General features: G+C 43.4%; 1 protein-coding gene across 2 annotated transcripts in view; it reads left to right on the top strand.

The window, feature by feature from the left end:
• The first annotated feature begins 5,221 nt into the window (after nucleotides 1-5,221).
• Nucleotides 5,222-16,214, top strand: part of MELTF (melanotransferrin) — a 92,768-nt gene continuing 81,775 nt past the window's right edge. The window contains exon 1 of one of the 2 annotated variants that reach the window (XM_069975093.1): nucleotides 5,222-5,329. In XM_069975093.1, coding sequence (XP_069831194.1) covers nucleotides 5,287-5,329 — 43 coding nt within the window. In that variant the 5' untranslated portion in view covers nucleotides 5,222-5,286. The remainder of the gene's footprint in view (nucleotides 5,330-16,214) is intronic. The other variant, XM_069975095.1, reaches the window with a different exon arrangement.

Genomic DNA, 16,214 nt, shown 5'->3' on the forward strand with positions numbered 1-16,214 from the left:
GACAGGTGAGTAATGTACAAATACCTGCTCTGGACCCCTCGGCTACCTAGCTGAGGGGTCCAGGGCAGGTATTTACTATTTGTGGAACTCTGATCGCCGTGCCACCAGCCCGATCGCCGTGAACGGTGACCACCATTACTTTTTACAGTAATGGCGGTCGGTGCCGTCCTCGGACAGCACCGACCGCCTTTTTTTTCCGGGTCATCGGGTCACCGATGACCCGGAAAGGTTCCGATCGCCGCTATTGGCTGATCTGAATTGATCAGCCTATAGCGGCGATCGTAAGCACGGGGGGTGTTAACCACCCCCCGTGCCGTGAAGCTAAGATGGCCTGCTATGATTTATAGCAGGCCATCTTCCCCGACCGCTGTGTGTGAACACACAGCGATCGGGGAAACATCGGGCGTACCTATACGCCCGTTTGCGTTAAAGCCCACGCTGCGGGGGCGTATGGGTACGCCCGATGTCGTTAAGGGGTTAAGAGCGAAATGGGTCCCTTTAAGCGTGAAATTGGTCCCTTTAAGAGCAACCTGGGTCCCTTTAAGAGCGACCTGGGTCACTTTAAGAGCGAAATATGTCCCTTTAAGAGCAAAATGGGTCCTTTTAAGAGCGACCTGGGTCCCTTTAAGAGTGAAATGGGTCCCTTTAAGCGCGAAATGGGTCCCTTTAAGAGCGAAATGGGTCCCTTTAAGAGCGACCTGGGCCCCTTTAAGAGCAAAATATGTCCCTTTAAGAGCGAAATATGTCCCTTTAAGAGCAAAATATGTCCCTTTAAGAGCAAAATGGGTCCCTTTAAGAGCGACCTGGGTGCCTTTAAGAGTGAAATTGGTCCCTTTAAGAGCAACCTGGGTCCCTTTAAGAGCAAAATGGGTCCCTTTAAGAGCGACCTGGGTCCCTTTAAGAGCAAAATGGGTCCCTTTAAGAGCGAAATGGATCCCTTTAAGAGCAAAATGGGTCCCTTTAAGAGCGACCTGGGTCCCTTTAAGAGCAAAATATGTCCCTATAAGAGCGAAATATGTCCCTTTAAGAGCAAAATATGTCCCTTTAAGAGCAAAATGGGTCCCTTTAAGAGCGACCTAGGTCCCTTTAAGAGTGAAATTGGTCCCTTTAAGCGTGAAATTGGTCCCTTTAAGAGTGAAATTGGTCACTTTAAGAGCGACCTGGGTCCCTTTAAGAGCAAAATGGGTCCCTTTAAGAGCGACCTGGGTCCCTTTAAGAGCAATCTGGGTCCCTTTAAGAGCAATCTGGGTCCCTTTAAGAGCGATCTGGGTCCCTTTAAGAGCGAAATGGGTCCCTTTAAGAGCAAAATGGGTCCCTTTAAGAGCGACCTGGGTCCCTTTAAGAGCGAAATATGTCCCTTTAAGAGCAAAATATGTCCCTTTAAGAGCGAAATATGTCCCTTTAAGAGCAATCTGGGTCCCTTTAAGAGCGACCTGGGTCCCTTTAAGAGCGAAATTGGTCCCTTTAAGCGTGACATTGGTCCCTTTAAGAGGGAAATTGGTCCCTTTAAGAGCGACCTGGGTCCCTTTAAGAGCGAAATATGTCCCTTTAAGAGCAAGATATGTCCTTTTAAGAGCGACCTGGGTCCCTTTAAGAGCGAAATTGGTCCCGTTAAGAGCGAAATTGGTCCCTTTAAGCGTGAAATTGGTCCATTTAAGAGCGACCTGGGTCCCTTTAAGAGCAAAATATTTCCCTTTAAGAGCGAAATATGTCCCTTTAAGAGCAACCTGGGTCCCTTTAAGAGCGAAATATGTCGCTTTAAGAGCGAAATGGGTCCTTTTAAGAGCGACCTGGGTCTCTTTAATAGCGACCTGGGTCCCTTTAAGAGCGATCTGGGTCCCTTTAAGAGCGAAATATGTCCCTTTTAAGAGCAAAATGGGTCCTTTTAAGAGCGACCTGGGTCCCTTTAAGAGCGACCTGGGTCCCTTTAAGAGCGAAATATGTCCCTTTTACAGCGAAATATGTCCCTTTAAGAGCAAAATGGGTCCTTTTAAGAGCGAACTGGGTCCCTTTAAGAGTGAAATGGGTCCCTTTAAGCGTGAATTTGGTCCCTTTAGGAGCGATCTGGGTCCCTTTAAGAGCGAAATGGGTCCCTTTAAGTGCAAGGGGGGCCCTTTAAGAGCGACCTGGGGCCCTTTTAGAGTGAAATTGGTCCCTTTAAGAGTGATCTGGGTCCCTTTAAGAGTGAAATGGGTTCCATTAAGAGAGACCTGGGTCCCTTTAAGAGCGACCTGGGTACCTTTAAGAGCGACCTGGGACCCTTTAAGAGTGACCTAGGTACCTTTAAGAGCGACCTGGGTCCCTTTAAGAGCTACCTGGGTTCCGTTAAGAGTGACCTAGGTCCCTTCAAGAGCGAAGGGACCCACGTCGCTCTTAAAGTGACCCAGGTCGCTCCTAAAGGGACCCATGTCGCTCTTAAAGGGACGGGAGCCAAGTTGCTCTTAAAGGGATGGGACCCAAGTCGCTCTTAAAGTGACGGCACCCAGGATTAAAGTTAAATGGAAGTCACTGGTAAAGGGGCGCTCTTTTCAAGCACTATGTATTTTCCTGGAAATGCAAATCTAGTTTTAAATGAAATCCTTTTTTTTGGCAATTAATTATAAATAAAATGGGCCTATTGTGACGCTTATAACGGTTTTATTTTTTCACCTATGGGGCTGTTTGGGGTGTCATTTTTTCCGCCATGATCTCTAGTTTTTATTAATACCATATTTGTAAAGATCAGACGTTTTGATCACTTTTTATTAATTTTTTTTTATATATAATGTAACATAAAATCGGTAATCCGCGCACTTTTTTCCCTCTTTTCGTGTACGCCATTTACCGTTCGCAATGACGCTTGTTATATTTTAATAGATTGGACAATTACGCACGCTACGGTATATTATATGTTTATTTGTTTATTTTTATATGTTTTATTTATATTATGGGAAAGGGGGGTGATTTCAACTTTTATTGGGGGAGCGGTTTTGGGGTTTTGTGTTAGTGTTTTTAACTTTTTTTTTTTACATATTTGAAGTCCCTTTGGGGGACTTTTACATCCAGTACTTGGATTTGTACACTGATGATTGCTATGCCATAGGCATAGCATTGATCAGTGTTATCGGCGATCTGCTCATTGAGCCTGCCTGTGCAGGCTTAGTGCAGCAGATCGCCGATCGGACCGCACGGAGGCAGGTAAGAGACCTCCGGCAGTTCGTTTTATCAATCTGAACCCCTGCAGTCACACTGCGGGGGTCCCGATCGGTAAGTGACAGGGTACTCCCCCTGTCACTTACACTTAAACGCCGCAGTTGCGCCGCAGCGTTTAAGGAGTTAATGACACGCGGCAGCGCGATCGCTGCAGAGTGTCATTGCCGGTGAGGTCCCGGCTGCTGATTGCAGCAGGCTCCCACCTGCTATGAAGCGCGCTCCGCTCCGGAGCACGCTTCATAGCGGGAGAAACACCCAGGGCGTACAGTTACGCCCTAGGTCATCTGGGGACAGACTTCCATGGCGTAACTATACGCCCTGGGTCGTCTAAGGGTTAATGGTTCTCTGTGTCCTCACTGCCATGCTGTGCCTGGTTTAATTTTTGGGAGGCTCACTGGCTACCGATTCTACCTTGGTCACTCTTTCCTCACCGCCATGCTGTGTCAGGCTAAATTTTGGGGTGGTTCATATGATACCTCTGTTTTAATGGTTCCCTGTGATCTCACCGCCATGCTGTGTCAGGCTATGTTTTTGGGTGGTTCATATGCCTACCTCTGTTTTAACCAGGCTGTTGACAAGAATTCGGCATAATGGTGCCATTAGGCAGCCTCAGAGGCATCCATACATGCTGCCCCTGCTGTTTGCTGTCCATTTCCGTTGTGTTTCCATCATTTTCTGAGGTTGACAGGTTTTCACACGACCTTCCCTCTACCGAACTTGGGTCCCCTGCAAAAATGCCCCTTCAATGGGGTTTGTTACTCGAAACTAGCACTTGAGTATTGGGAGATATTTGTCTCAAGTAACGAGCACCCAAGCATTTTAGTACTCGCTCATCACTAGTTATTATAAAATGTTGATAAAAATATTTTGAACCATATTTGACATGTTACAAGGACATGTCAAAAGTTATGCTGAGACCTGTACCGATGAAGAGAATGAGCGGTGTGCAGTGCTCGGCACTTCCCTGCTGTCAATCATCTCTGTCTAGGCAGCACCATAGAGTTAATGGGACTACTCTAGACTCATTCTCCTGATCAGTGGTGATCTCAGCAATGAGTCACTGACTAATTACATTTTTGACATGTTCCTGTGACATATATATTGTCATATAAGTCCATCAGCACCATAGGAGAATGTCCAATATTCCATGTTAGCGTAAAAAGGATGCACGCCAACAATCCCAAATGTAGGCTAAGATCAACTTACAGCTATGAGAGAGTTCAACATCATCCAAAAGTAGTATCAAATCTTAAAACTTTATTGCATGTTCAAAGTACATGCAAAGTTTCAACGTAAGCAAAGTTTCGAAACAACCCGCCCACTTGGTATGAATTGTGTTTCTCCTGACCAAACTGCAGAGCGTGTAGGACTGCATAACTGGAGGCACACAAAATAATAAGTTCACTTTCAACAGTAGTACAAGGGAAAGTAAGAAACTTTGTACTATAGCATCTTATTAGGGGAAATTGTTATACACTGCCTATAATAGTCAAAAGTAATCAAAATTGTATAATAATCCAAATAATCTTTTCTTTTAAACGTAAATAAGATTTTTTGCTGGACCACATTGTGGCATTTGGCAGCTTTTCAGCCATTTTTATTTAGGTAAGAATAATTGTTAGGGGTTTACTGATCTTAAAATGTACATGCTATAAAGCAGGAAAGATACATACATGCATATCATTTACTTATATGACACAACTTATTTAAACAGCTTACTTAATGTAATTTCTGTGGTTTGTCGTCGTAGATATATACATTTTTATAAAATATGTGTATTATTGGTTGATAAATTACATGAAGCTTGAAAATAACTTGTGTCCTGCTTATACATTGACTACAAACACTTTATTGAGTGAGTTACGAAATTGCTGCTTCATGTATGAATGACTGTGATGACTTCAGACATTTTTCCCTGGTGTTTTCCATCTGCCAGCCCCTCTTTGCCCTTTAGTCAAACATTCCTGGATGTGGAACCTAGCCAGCAGGGATCAGGCGTGATCACCAAACACCTTTTCATATGAGTACATGCCTGCAATATAACAGTCTCTTTCTTGGAAGCAACTTGAAGAGGAGTCTGGAGTTCAAGGAGAAATGATCTGGAAAAGTTTATTTTTCATCTTTTACTTCCAGACAAGTGAGTGTTTTCTTGAGAAATATGTTCTATTATTAGTATTATTGTTATTATTATTATTACATTTTATGCATTTAAAGATATATAAAAAAAAAAAAAAACACGACAAACCCTGGGAATAGGTGACTGATGTAAGCAGTCTTCATGTTACATTTGTTACGTGAAGACTCTTGAGCACAAGATAGATGCTCTTTCACCTGAAAAAGTTAATCTATTTGCATTATAATAGGAGATCAGATAAGTTATTCAAAATGCTGAGTAACCATTTTTATATAGCATTTCCTATATTGTATTACCCATGAACCTGGTCCCTTTGTCTTTGTCTTTATATTAAAATGTCATACATTTGCCTATTCTTTAATGTAAACTAGATGAATGACGAGCATAGAATATTCAAATAAAAGCAATCCACGAAATATTTTTATACTACCTTATTGATGGTATACTTTACTTCTTGTGCCAAAAACCAGCACCCACTGTTAATGTATTTGGTTTCTTATGATGACTTTTATCAACATCATATTTTTTGTAGACCCTTTTTAAAAGTGTCAAATAAAGTTTAAAAAGTGACACACATGTATTCTACTTTTATTTATTATTATAACTTATGTAAATTTTTTTGTCAATTTTTTTTTCCTATTGGGATTATCTTTATCTATAATTTTCAGGTTTTTTACCACATTATTTGTGGATAGTATACTCATATAGTATACTCAGATTGTATGCTGTACAACAGCTTGTTGCCTGTTCTATACAGGCAGTCTGTATAGAACAGGTAGTTCTAGGGCAAGTTATTATTAAAATGCTCATATTACAGAACTATTATTTATCCAATCATCAACATATATCTTTAAAAGTAACTCCAAAGATGAAGCCTGGCCAACATAAAAAATACGCTGCAGGCAGCGGCTACAGGAACATACCCGAGTCACTGCTCCCAGACCCCCACCAGCCTCCTGGATCTCCCTCTCAAGCAATGTCACAACCCAGCTCAGGATACCGCTGCAGTCATTGACTGGCTAAGAGGGCCTTTCCCATTTGGTCATGACAACAATGAAGCTCATGAGAAACTGGAGCATGGCGCCTTTCAATCTACCATAAAATGAATGACAAAACCCCAAAATAGTATTTATGGGGGGAAATTGGGAAAGAAAGTACAATTCCGTAAATTTTATAACAGTATTCTTTAGGTCACTCTGAATAATTAAAAAAAAAAAAATAGGTGTGATTAAAATGGCCTTGTTGTGACTCCTGTAATGATTTAATTTTTTCACCTATGGGGCTGTATGGGGTGTCATTTTTTGTGCCATGATCTCTAGCTTTTATTAGTGCCATATTTGTGTAGATCGGATGTATTGATCACTTCTTTTTTTTTTTTTTTTTTTTTATATATAAAATGTAATAAAAAAAAAACAGCAATCCTGGCCTTTTTTTAGTGCTTTTTGTTCACGCAGTTCACCCTGCGGGAACAATATTGTTTTATTTTAATAGATCGGACAACTGCGCATGTTATGGTAACTAATTATTTATTTCTTTTAAATGTTTTATTTATAAAATGGGAAAAGGGGGTTATTTAAACTTATTGGGGGAGGGGCTATGGCATGTTTTTTTTTTTTTACATTGGCATGAAGCACTAGGGGCAGGCCCGTCGGTCCCCAGTGTAACGATCTTTCCTCCCCTCTGTGACGTGGCTCCATTACATTGTTCATGTAAAAGACACAAAACAATGTACCTAGTTGTACATTTGCTTCAAGTGCAGATTATCTGCTTAGTAAATATATGATAAACAATCAAATGCATTAATGCAGGAAGTATGGGAACCCTTATATTTATTATTTAATTGTCAGATCTACTGCCATCATGCCACAGAGGTAGAGAAGCTGAGCAGATTGATATAGTTGTTTGTCAGACTCAGTATATTGTAACATATTGATTGACATTTCAGCTTTTTCTGTGTTTAAGAATCTAGTTTGTGCTGCCACAGTTATTAACAGCTGTAGCTGTAGTACAAAGGGATACATTAAATGGTGTACAGCCATCCAGGACACTTATGCATATCCACAGAAAACTACAGAATCCAGCAAGTTATGCAATTTTGCAGAACTTCTATTGGCTTTATTAGTAGTTGTGCAAACGGCATAACTCGCAGGGGTACGCAATCAAGTCAATGGAAATTAATTATGGCCTATCCAGATAGGTATATCCTTTTATGTTGTGTACAATGTTGTAGAATACAGCTGTCACTCATGAGTTAAAAATGAGTCACCAGTGCAACTAGGCAGTAGGGAAAGCAAATCGTATGCTGGTCTGTATAGCTAGAGGTATAACCAGTAGGAAAAGGGAAAATATGATCCTGCTGTATAGAGGTCTAGTGAGACCCCAAATGGAATACTGTGTCCAAATCTGGAGAACTCAAAAAGTAAAAAGATTAAATAAAATAGAACAGGGTCATAGACAGGGCAGACTTAAGGATCATGAAAGACTTAAATCGGGTAAATGTTTTAAAGAATAAATGTGCAAAATATATGGGCCAAATGTATTAAGAGGTTAGTGTCTCTTAAAGGAAAACTCTTAGGGCCCTATTACACCAACAGATATCCATTCCTGACTTTGGCTTAAAAAAATCTGTCAGATAATCTGTGCGATATCTGTTGGTGTAATAGGGCCCTTAAAGTATTGAAAGTATCTAACCTGCTGATATGTCTCTATAGCACAGGGGGTGCTGAGGATAGAGATAAGTTTCTTTCCCATTTTTGGGAACTTTGTAGTTAAATTAATATGGTAATAAGGCAGTTTGGTGCATTGGGGGAGGGACTACCATCCTCAGTGCATCAATCTGCTCCAGCCAGCCCGCCCCTTTTAATGAATATTGGGGCGGCACTTAAAACTACAGAGTGCTGGTCTGTAATAACACAGCCTGTTATTCCCATTTAGCAGGAATAAACTGCATCCAGACTCCTCTGGCAGGTGGCAAGAAACACCAGGCATAGACTGTACATTAGGAATCTGTCCTGTTATGTAATTACATAATATTTCCCTTATTCCTCCCTGTAAACAGTGTACGCAATAGTTTTCTATTCAAGAAGCAATAGTTGTTACTGTGAGCCACTCTAAACCTTTATAGAAAAACTAATCTCACACCAGGCTTATAGCGCAGGCAGCGCAGGCTTGAGGTTTGTTTCCAAGAATGAAAAGATTTACCCGTAAGACTATACATCCTTCTATTACTGACATTTGTATAAAAACATGATGCAAATCATGATGCACATATTTGTTCTTTAAAAGGCTGTGTTTAGACATTTACATTTGGAAAGTATTCCAAACACTAGCCGAAACCACGTCCCAATTTCTTATCCAATAGGCGAATTATGTTGCTGATAAGACCAGCAACATTGTGTGGCTATTGGTTTAGAAAAGGGATTGGGGGGGGGGGGTTCTGTCGTGTTAGGAAAGTATTACAAACACTAGCCGAAACCACATCCCAATTACTTATCCAATAGCAGAATTATGTTGCTGATAAGACCAGCAACATTGTGTATTGTGTGGCTATTGGTTTAGAAATTGGGGGGGGGGGGGGGGTTCTGTTGTGTTAGGAAAGTATTCTGACTGCACATGTAGAAACACAGCTTAAAGGGGTTGTCTCACGGTGGACAGCCATTTATTTTAAATATGGGTATATAATAATTGACCCCTGCAGGGTCATCAGAGTGTGAACCATTCCATGTTAGCAGCTCTAGCTCTAGTTCTAATGTTATCAAAGAACAACCTGTATTTTTTCAATAAAATCCTGAACTTAAAGGGGTTGTGCCATGATTCAAAGTTGGTAAAAATCAGGTGTGTGTGTAAAGGAATACAAATATGCTTTTTTTTATTAAAATAACTCACATCACTATACTGTTTTTCTTTCCAATTGATCTAATCACCTTCTGGTTTCCTCTCTAAACTATAAAGGCCCTATTACACCCATACATATTTTACAGCAACCTTTCAAGTTCGCTTCTCCCCTGTTCTGCGCTCGCCGCAGACAGCGAGAAGGAAGCAGCAGGAGGGGCCATCTAAACAATTTAAGAATTGTTCAGGCGGTCTGTTGCTGTCTGCTGCTGTCGCTCCTATTACACAGAGTCAGTGGCGTAGCTACTATGAAGGCAGGGAAGGCGACTGCTATGGGGCCCCTGCATGAAGGGGGCCCGAGGAAGCCTGCCCTGCCTTCATGGTAGGTACCCCGCTCCCCCAGGGGTCCAGAGAGGAAAAGGGACCCCCACTGCACTGTTCAGCCCCCTCACTGTAGTGCCGGGTGAGCGGGCTAAACAGAGGAGCAGGACCTGCCAGACGGCACAGGAGAGGGATTAAGGACCTTTGGGTCACATGACCCAAAGGTCCTCAATACCTATGTGAAGAGCAGCCCGGACTACAGGAGGAGGAGGGGGAAGCCTGGGAGCTGTAAGTGCTGTGTATATGTGTCAGTGTGTGTATATATGTATCTGTGGGTATATGTATATGTCAGTGTGTGTATATATGTATCTGTGGGTATATGTCAGTGAGTGTATATATGTATCTGTGGGTATATATGTATATGTCAGTGAGTGTATATATGTATCTGTGGGTATATGTATATGTCAGTGAGTGTATATATGTATCTGTGGGTATATATGTATATGTCAGTGAGTGTATTTATATGTATCTGTGGGTATATGTATATGTCAGTGTGTGTATATATGTATCTGTGGGTATATGTATATGTCAGTGTGTGTATGTATCTGTGGGTATATGTATATGTCAGTGTGTGTATATATGTATCTGTATATATGTATATGTCAGTATGTGTATGTATCTGTGGCTATATATATGTGTTTGTGTATGTCAGCAATGTCTGTAGCACTGGTGTATATGTGTGTGTTTGTGTATGTCAGCAATGTCTGTAGCACTGGTGTATATGTGTGTGTTTGTGTATGTCAGCAATGTCTGTAGCACTGGTGTATATGTCTGTGTTTGTGTATGTCAGCAATGTCTGTAGCACTGGTGTATATGTGTGTGTTTGCTCCCAAAGATGTTCTGCAGCAGCTTCTATTAATGTTGGGCTCTAATAAAAGAACCCACCACTAATATCTGCTGCATTTTCTTTTATTTCTGCTTGAGTATTTCGTATTACACTGAGATGATTTCCCTGTGTACAGTCTACTCATGGTGTATACATCAGCACTAATGTAATCACATTACAGCGTATATATGTGTGTATGTCAGTGGCGTATCTGTATATATGTTAATGGTGCCTCTGTGTGTGTATATGTGCGTCAATGTCTGTGTTTGGCGGGGGGGGGGGGGGGGGGGGGGGCGTACAGGATTTATGGGGCCCCATACAGTTTTTTGCTATGGGGCCCCATGAATCCTAGCTACGCCCCTGCACGGAGTGATGTGTAATTGCTTACCTTTCAACATGTTGAAAGACCACGATGATCGAACATCGTGCATCTTGGCTGATTGTTGCCTCTCAACTTGTGTTGTTATACTAAATGATTATCATCCTGAACGGTCGGTAACCAGCAGAAGTGAGGTCGATAATCGTTCAGTGTAATAGGGCCTTAAAGGGGTTATCCAGCACTACAAAAACATGGCCACTTTTCCCCCTATTCTAGTCTCCAGTTCAGATGTGGTTTGCAATTAAGCTCCATTTACTTCAATGTAACTGAGTTTCAAAACCCCACCCAAACTGGAGACAACAGTAGGGGGGAAGTGGACATGTTTTTGTAGCGCTGGATAACCCCTTTAACCATGCTGTTGCCATTCACATACGTTCCCACAATCCACCTTGCTTGCAGGCCATGTGGACACCAACTGCCAGTACTTCCTGGAGATTGCAGTTGAACTTAGATGTTAGAGGAGAGATGTTGTGGGTATATTGGATTTTGATTCCTGATACTTTTGTTCTCAGGGAGCTAAGCTGCCACTAGAGGCATCTGACAGTAGCTTTCTCCCCTCTTTCCATTTAAATTACCTGCAAGCTCAGCTTGGCTGGTCGTGCATGTGTATGCGGGGATATGGAGCCGTAAGCCCAATAAGTATTTAGCTTATATCTAGCTGAAATGTATAGCCTGCTTAAGAGTTTTCGAATCACCATGTCATTAACTATTCTAAGTTTATGGTCATTTCATCATGTGGGAAGTCAATAAAAACTGCTGATTGAGTATGGAGGCACAAAGTTCTTGGTTTGTCCATCATTCTTGCCATGTTAATTTACAGCACCTTCAGATAGATAGTGTTTTAACAGGTTTAGCAATGATTAACAGCAACAGCCACCATACAAGTATGTGTTACCTAATTATTAACAATGGTTGTCCGATCTCAGCAGCCTTTACCCATATGTATAATTCAGATATAATATATAGAGAGGAGGTTCCCTTTTATTTGTCACAGCAGAGAGTCCCTGTAAAGAGTGTCTCTTATTTTGGAGGACCCAAAGGTGGCATGTGTCATTACATTTCATTACATTTCCCCTGTAGCTGCCAGAGGTTACACAAGACAGGCCAATGATGATCAGACAATGGCCAATTTCATCTTGAGTCGGTGATCCCTCAATGGTGCAACCATATTTATAAGGATTGATCACGTACAATAGGATACTCACTGATCCTAACATGCAAGAAAATATCAGTTCATTATATATATACAGTATATCACAGTTATGTTCTTTATCTTTAGACTATACTTTGTATCACGTTTCTTTTCTTTTTTATATAAATGATCAATTCATTCTTTATGTGCTAAGGATTTCATGAAATGTCCACATGGCTATTAATCAGTAAAATTTTGGAATGAAAAATGCAAACAAAAGATGAATCTATGACTGAAAACAATGCAGAAAAGGGTTAGACAAGGAATCAAGATTAGGTATCAGCAGGTTTATGTTTCTAGTGACCTGTTTGATTCCTAGAGAACCTAATGAAAGCTGAATGCAGATTGTTGCCATGGTTACAACGCCACCTTCCTTTGAGATATTTGTGATGCATGAGATCTAGCCTTCCCCAACCTGCATAGAAATTCTCCTTTAGGGTACAAACCCACTTGACGTTTTTGCTGCGTGAATCAGTCTTAAAAATAAGCAGGCAAAACGCAGGTTGGCTTTATACAATTGTTCTGCGTTAAAATACGCAATTGCGTATTTTTGAAGCGTGAAGCTTGTTGTTAGCAAAGCATCAGTTGTTAACAACCTGTGCGAAAAACGCATGTAGCTTCATGCTTCAAAAATACGCAATTGCGTATTTTAACACAGAACAATTGTATAAAGCCAACCTGCGTTTTGCCTGCTTATTTTTAAGACTGATTCACGCAGCAAATACGTCAAGTGGGTTTGTACCCTTATGGTGCGTTCACACCTACAGGATCTGCAGCTGATTTTCTGCAGCAGATTTCAGTTAAATAACTGAACACAGCATCAAATCTGATGCTGTGTTCAGTTATTTAACTGAAATCTGCTGCAGAAAATCAGCTGCAGATCTGTAGGTGTGAACGCACCCTTAGGGTACAAACCCACTTGGCGGGTCTGCAGCGAGTCTCCATGCTGCGTTTTTGCAGCGAGACTTGCTGCAGATCCCGGCCCTATACTTTTAATGGCAGACAAACACGCAGCAGGGATGTACATTGTCTGCAGCCCACCCCATTAACCCCCCGGCCGCCGGAGCTGATACTTCACCTGATCCCGGCTCCGGCGGTTCCCGATGTCTTCAGCAAGCCGGAGCGGGGACCAGGTGAAGTATATGCTCCAGCCAGCCGCCCGCAGCCCCGGCCGCCCGATCGCCCCCCCGCAGCCCCGATCGCACACACGACCCCCCGCAGCCCCAATCGCACACACGCCCCCCCGCAGCCCCGATCGCACACACGCCCCCCGCAGCCCCGGCCGCTCGATCGGGGGGGCGTGCGATCGGTGCTGCGGGGGGGGGGGCGTGCGATCGGGCGGCCGGGGCTGCGGGTGGGCGATCGAGCGGCCGGGGCTGCGGGGGAGCGATCGGGCGGCCGGGGCTGCGGGGGGGCGATCGGGCGGACGGGGCTGCGGGGGGGGGGGGGGGCGATCGAGCGGCCGGGGCTGCGGGGGAGCGATCGGGCGGCCGGGGCTGCGGGGGAGCGATCGGGCGGCCGGGGCGGCGGGGGGGTGGGGGCGATAGGGCGGCCGGGGCTGCGGGCGGCTGGCTGGAGCATATACTTCACCTGGTCCCCGCTCCGGCTTGCTGAAGACATCGGGAACCGCCGGAGCCGGGATCAGGTGAAGTATCAGCTCCGGTGGCCGGGGGGTTAATGGGGTGGGCTGCAGACAAACTCGCAGCAGGGATGTACATCCCTGCTGCGTGTTTGTCTGCCATTAAAAGTATAGGGCCGGGATCTGCAGCGAGTCTCGCTGCAAAAACGCAGCATGGAGACTCGCTGCAGATCCGGCAAGTGGGTTTGTAACCTAAGGGTACAAACACACACGGCTTATACGCTGCGTATTTACTGCTGCGATACGCAGCAGATACGCAGCAGATTAGATCTAAATAACTGAACACAGCATCAAATCTGCTGCGTATCTGCTGTGTGTGTTTGTACCCTTACAGAGGAATGTCTTATAGCCCAGTGTAGAAAATAACTGTGTTTCAAGCATATTTCATGACCAAACCCACACTTGGGGATATACAATATTTTAAGTTCCAAGTTAAGCAGGAGAACTGGTAGCAAAGGAGAGGCAATCATTAAGTGTATGTAGTGCTGTGAGACATGGATCTGCCCAGGTTATAAGTACTTCTGGATGTTCTGCATGGTGCAGTGCACTTTGTACATGTAGCTGATAGTGTTCTCAGTGTAATGCAACTTTCCCTAACAAAGTTCTTGTTCAAAGTCCAAAAGTTGCCAATTAGTACTTAACAGCTGTGATTGCAATTAGCTACTCTCATGCTGCGTTTACATTTAACAATTATCGTGCGAATTTGCGCGATAATCGTACGTGTAAACGCAGCAAACGATCAAACGACGAGCGAGAAATCGTTCATTTTGATCTTTGAACTTGTTCTTAAATCGTCGTTGATCGTCCGCAAAAAAATCGCAGATCGTTCCGTGTGAACAGTCATTTGCTGATTTAACCAATGTGTGAGATAGGCTTAAGCGATCGCAAAATGATCGTAAAACAAATTTTCCGTACGATATATCGTTCCGTGTAAACGCTGATCGTTATGAAAAAAAATCGTTACTCTGACATCGTTAATCGTACGATCAGGCCAATTATCATTTCGTGTAAACGCAGCATCATACCTCTAAATGATGTTCATGTGCACATGATGTGAGCAAAATGTGCAGAAACATGTTAACCTTTAAAAAAAAAACAACTAAATGTTATTAAAATTGCTCTATGACCATTCTTATAAAGCATTTATTTTTTGGTCTATGGGGCTGTGCGGTGTCATTTTTTGCACCATGATCTGTACTTTCTATCGGCACGTTGCTTGCGTATATGCATCTTTTTGATTCCTTTTTCTGGATTTGATGTGAAAAATCAGCAATTTTGCACTTTGGCGGGTTTTTACGATTACACTGTTTACTGTGTGAGATCAGGAATGCCTTCATTTAACCCTTAGAGCAGTGCTTCTCAAACTTTTTCTACGGGAGCCTCACCCAACAGACCAAGAGGGTGTTTGGGCCTCACCATCTGTGGTGAAAGTCATTTTGAAAGCTGAAAATTCTAGGGCTACCTTTCACCCATCCCACAAGCACTAGGTACTAATAAATTAAGTACAAAATAAATTAATAATGTTGCTAAAATGGAGATTTTTGCAATCTGCAAAAGGACTGTGCAGATCATAGTTACTTTGTGCAAACTGCCTCCCCATCTGGGCCTCACCAGCAACTAGGGGGCGCCTCACTGGTGAGGCCCGCCTCACAGTTTGAGAAGCACTGCCTTAGTGCAGTGCTTCCCAACCTTTTCCACCTCGGGGCACACCTCGGGAAAAAAAATTTCCTCGGGGCACCCCTACTAAATAATGTTATACAAAATAAGAAAACCGTCATACAGTGACTCACAGGTGACGTCTTCTTTGATCTGAGGAGTCACTTTCCCTTTTCCTCGCCATTCCCAATGATGATTTCTTCCAGCTACTTTTCATCTCTTCAGAACCTGCGAGACAAACAATTTAGGCTCCGCACATTTCTAGCAACTTCCTATCCTTTCTCCCTGCTGTCAGCTCCCAAAGTAACTGCGCTGTTTGGTGTTATGTGCAGTAAAGCGAGTAGGAATGTGGGATGCCCCTTGTATGTAGGATCCCCTGCTGTGATGAACTAATAATGCCCCAGAGGTGCCCCCTATGAACTAATAATGCCCCCAGAGGTGCCCCCTATGAACTAATAATGCCCCCAGAGGTGCCCCCTATGAATTAATTATGCCCCCAGAGGTGCCCCCATGAACTAATAATGCCCCCAGAGGTGCCCCCATGAACTAATAATGCCCCCAGAGGTGCCCCCATGAGCTAATAATGCCCCCAGATGTGCCCCCATGAACTAATAATGCCCCCAGATGTGCCCCCATGAACTAATAATGCCCCAGAGGTGCCTCCATGAACTAATAATGCCCCCAGAGGTGCCCCATGAACTATAATGCCCCCAGAGGTGCTCCCATGAACTAATAATGCCCCCAGAGGTGCCCCCATGAACTAATAATGCCCCCAGAGGTGCCCCCATATACTAATAATGCCCCAGCGGTGGCCTCCATATACTAATAATGCCCCCAGAGGTGCCCCCATGAGCTAATAATGCCCCCAGAGGTGCCCCCATGAACTAATAATGCCCCCAGAGGTGCCCCCATATACTAATAATGCCTCCAGAGGTGCCCCCATGAACTAATAATGCCCCCAGAGATGCCCCCATATACTAATAA

This window comes from Dendropsophus ebraccatus, chromosome 6, assembly GCF_027789765.1.
Source record: "Dendropsophus ebraccatus isolate aDenEbr1 chromosome 6, aDenEbr1.pat, whole genome shotgun sequence".
NCBI lineage: Eukaryota > Metazoa > Chordata > Amphibia > Anura > Hylidae > Dendropsophus > Dendropsophus ebraccatus.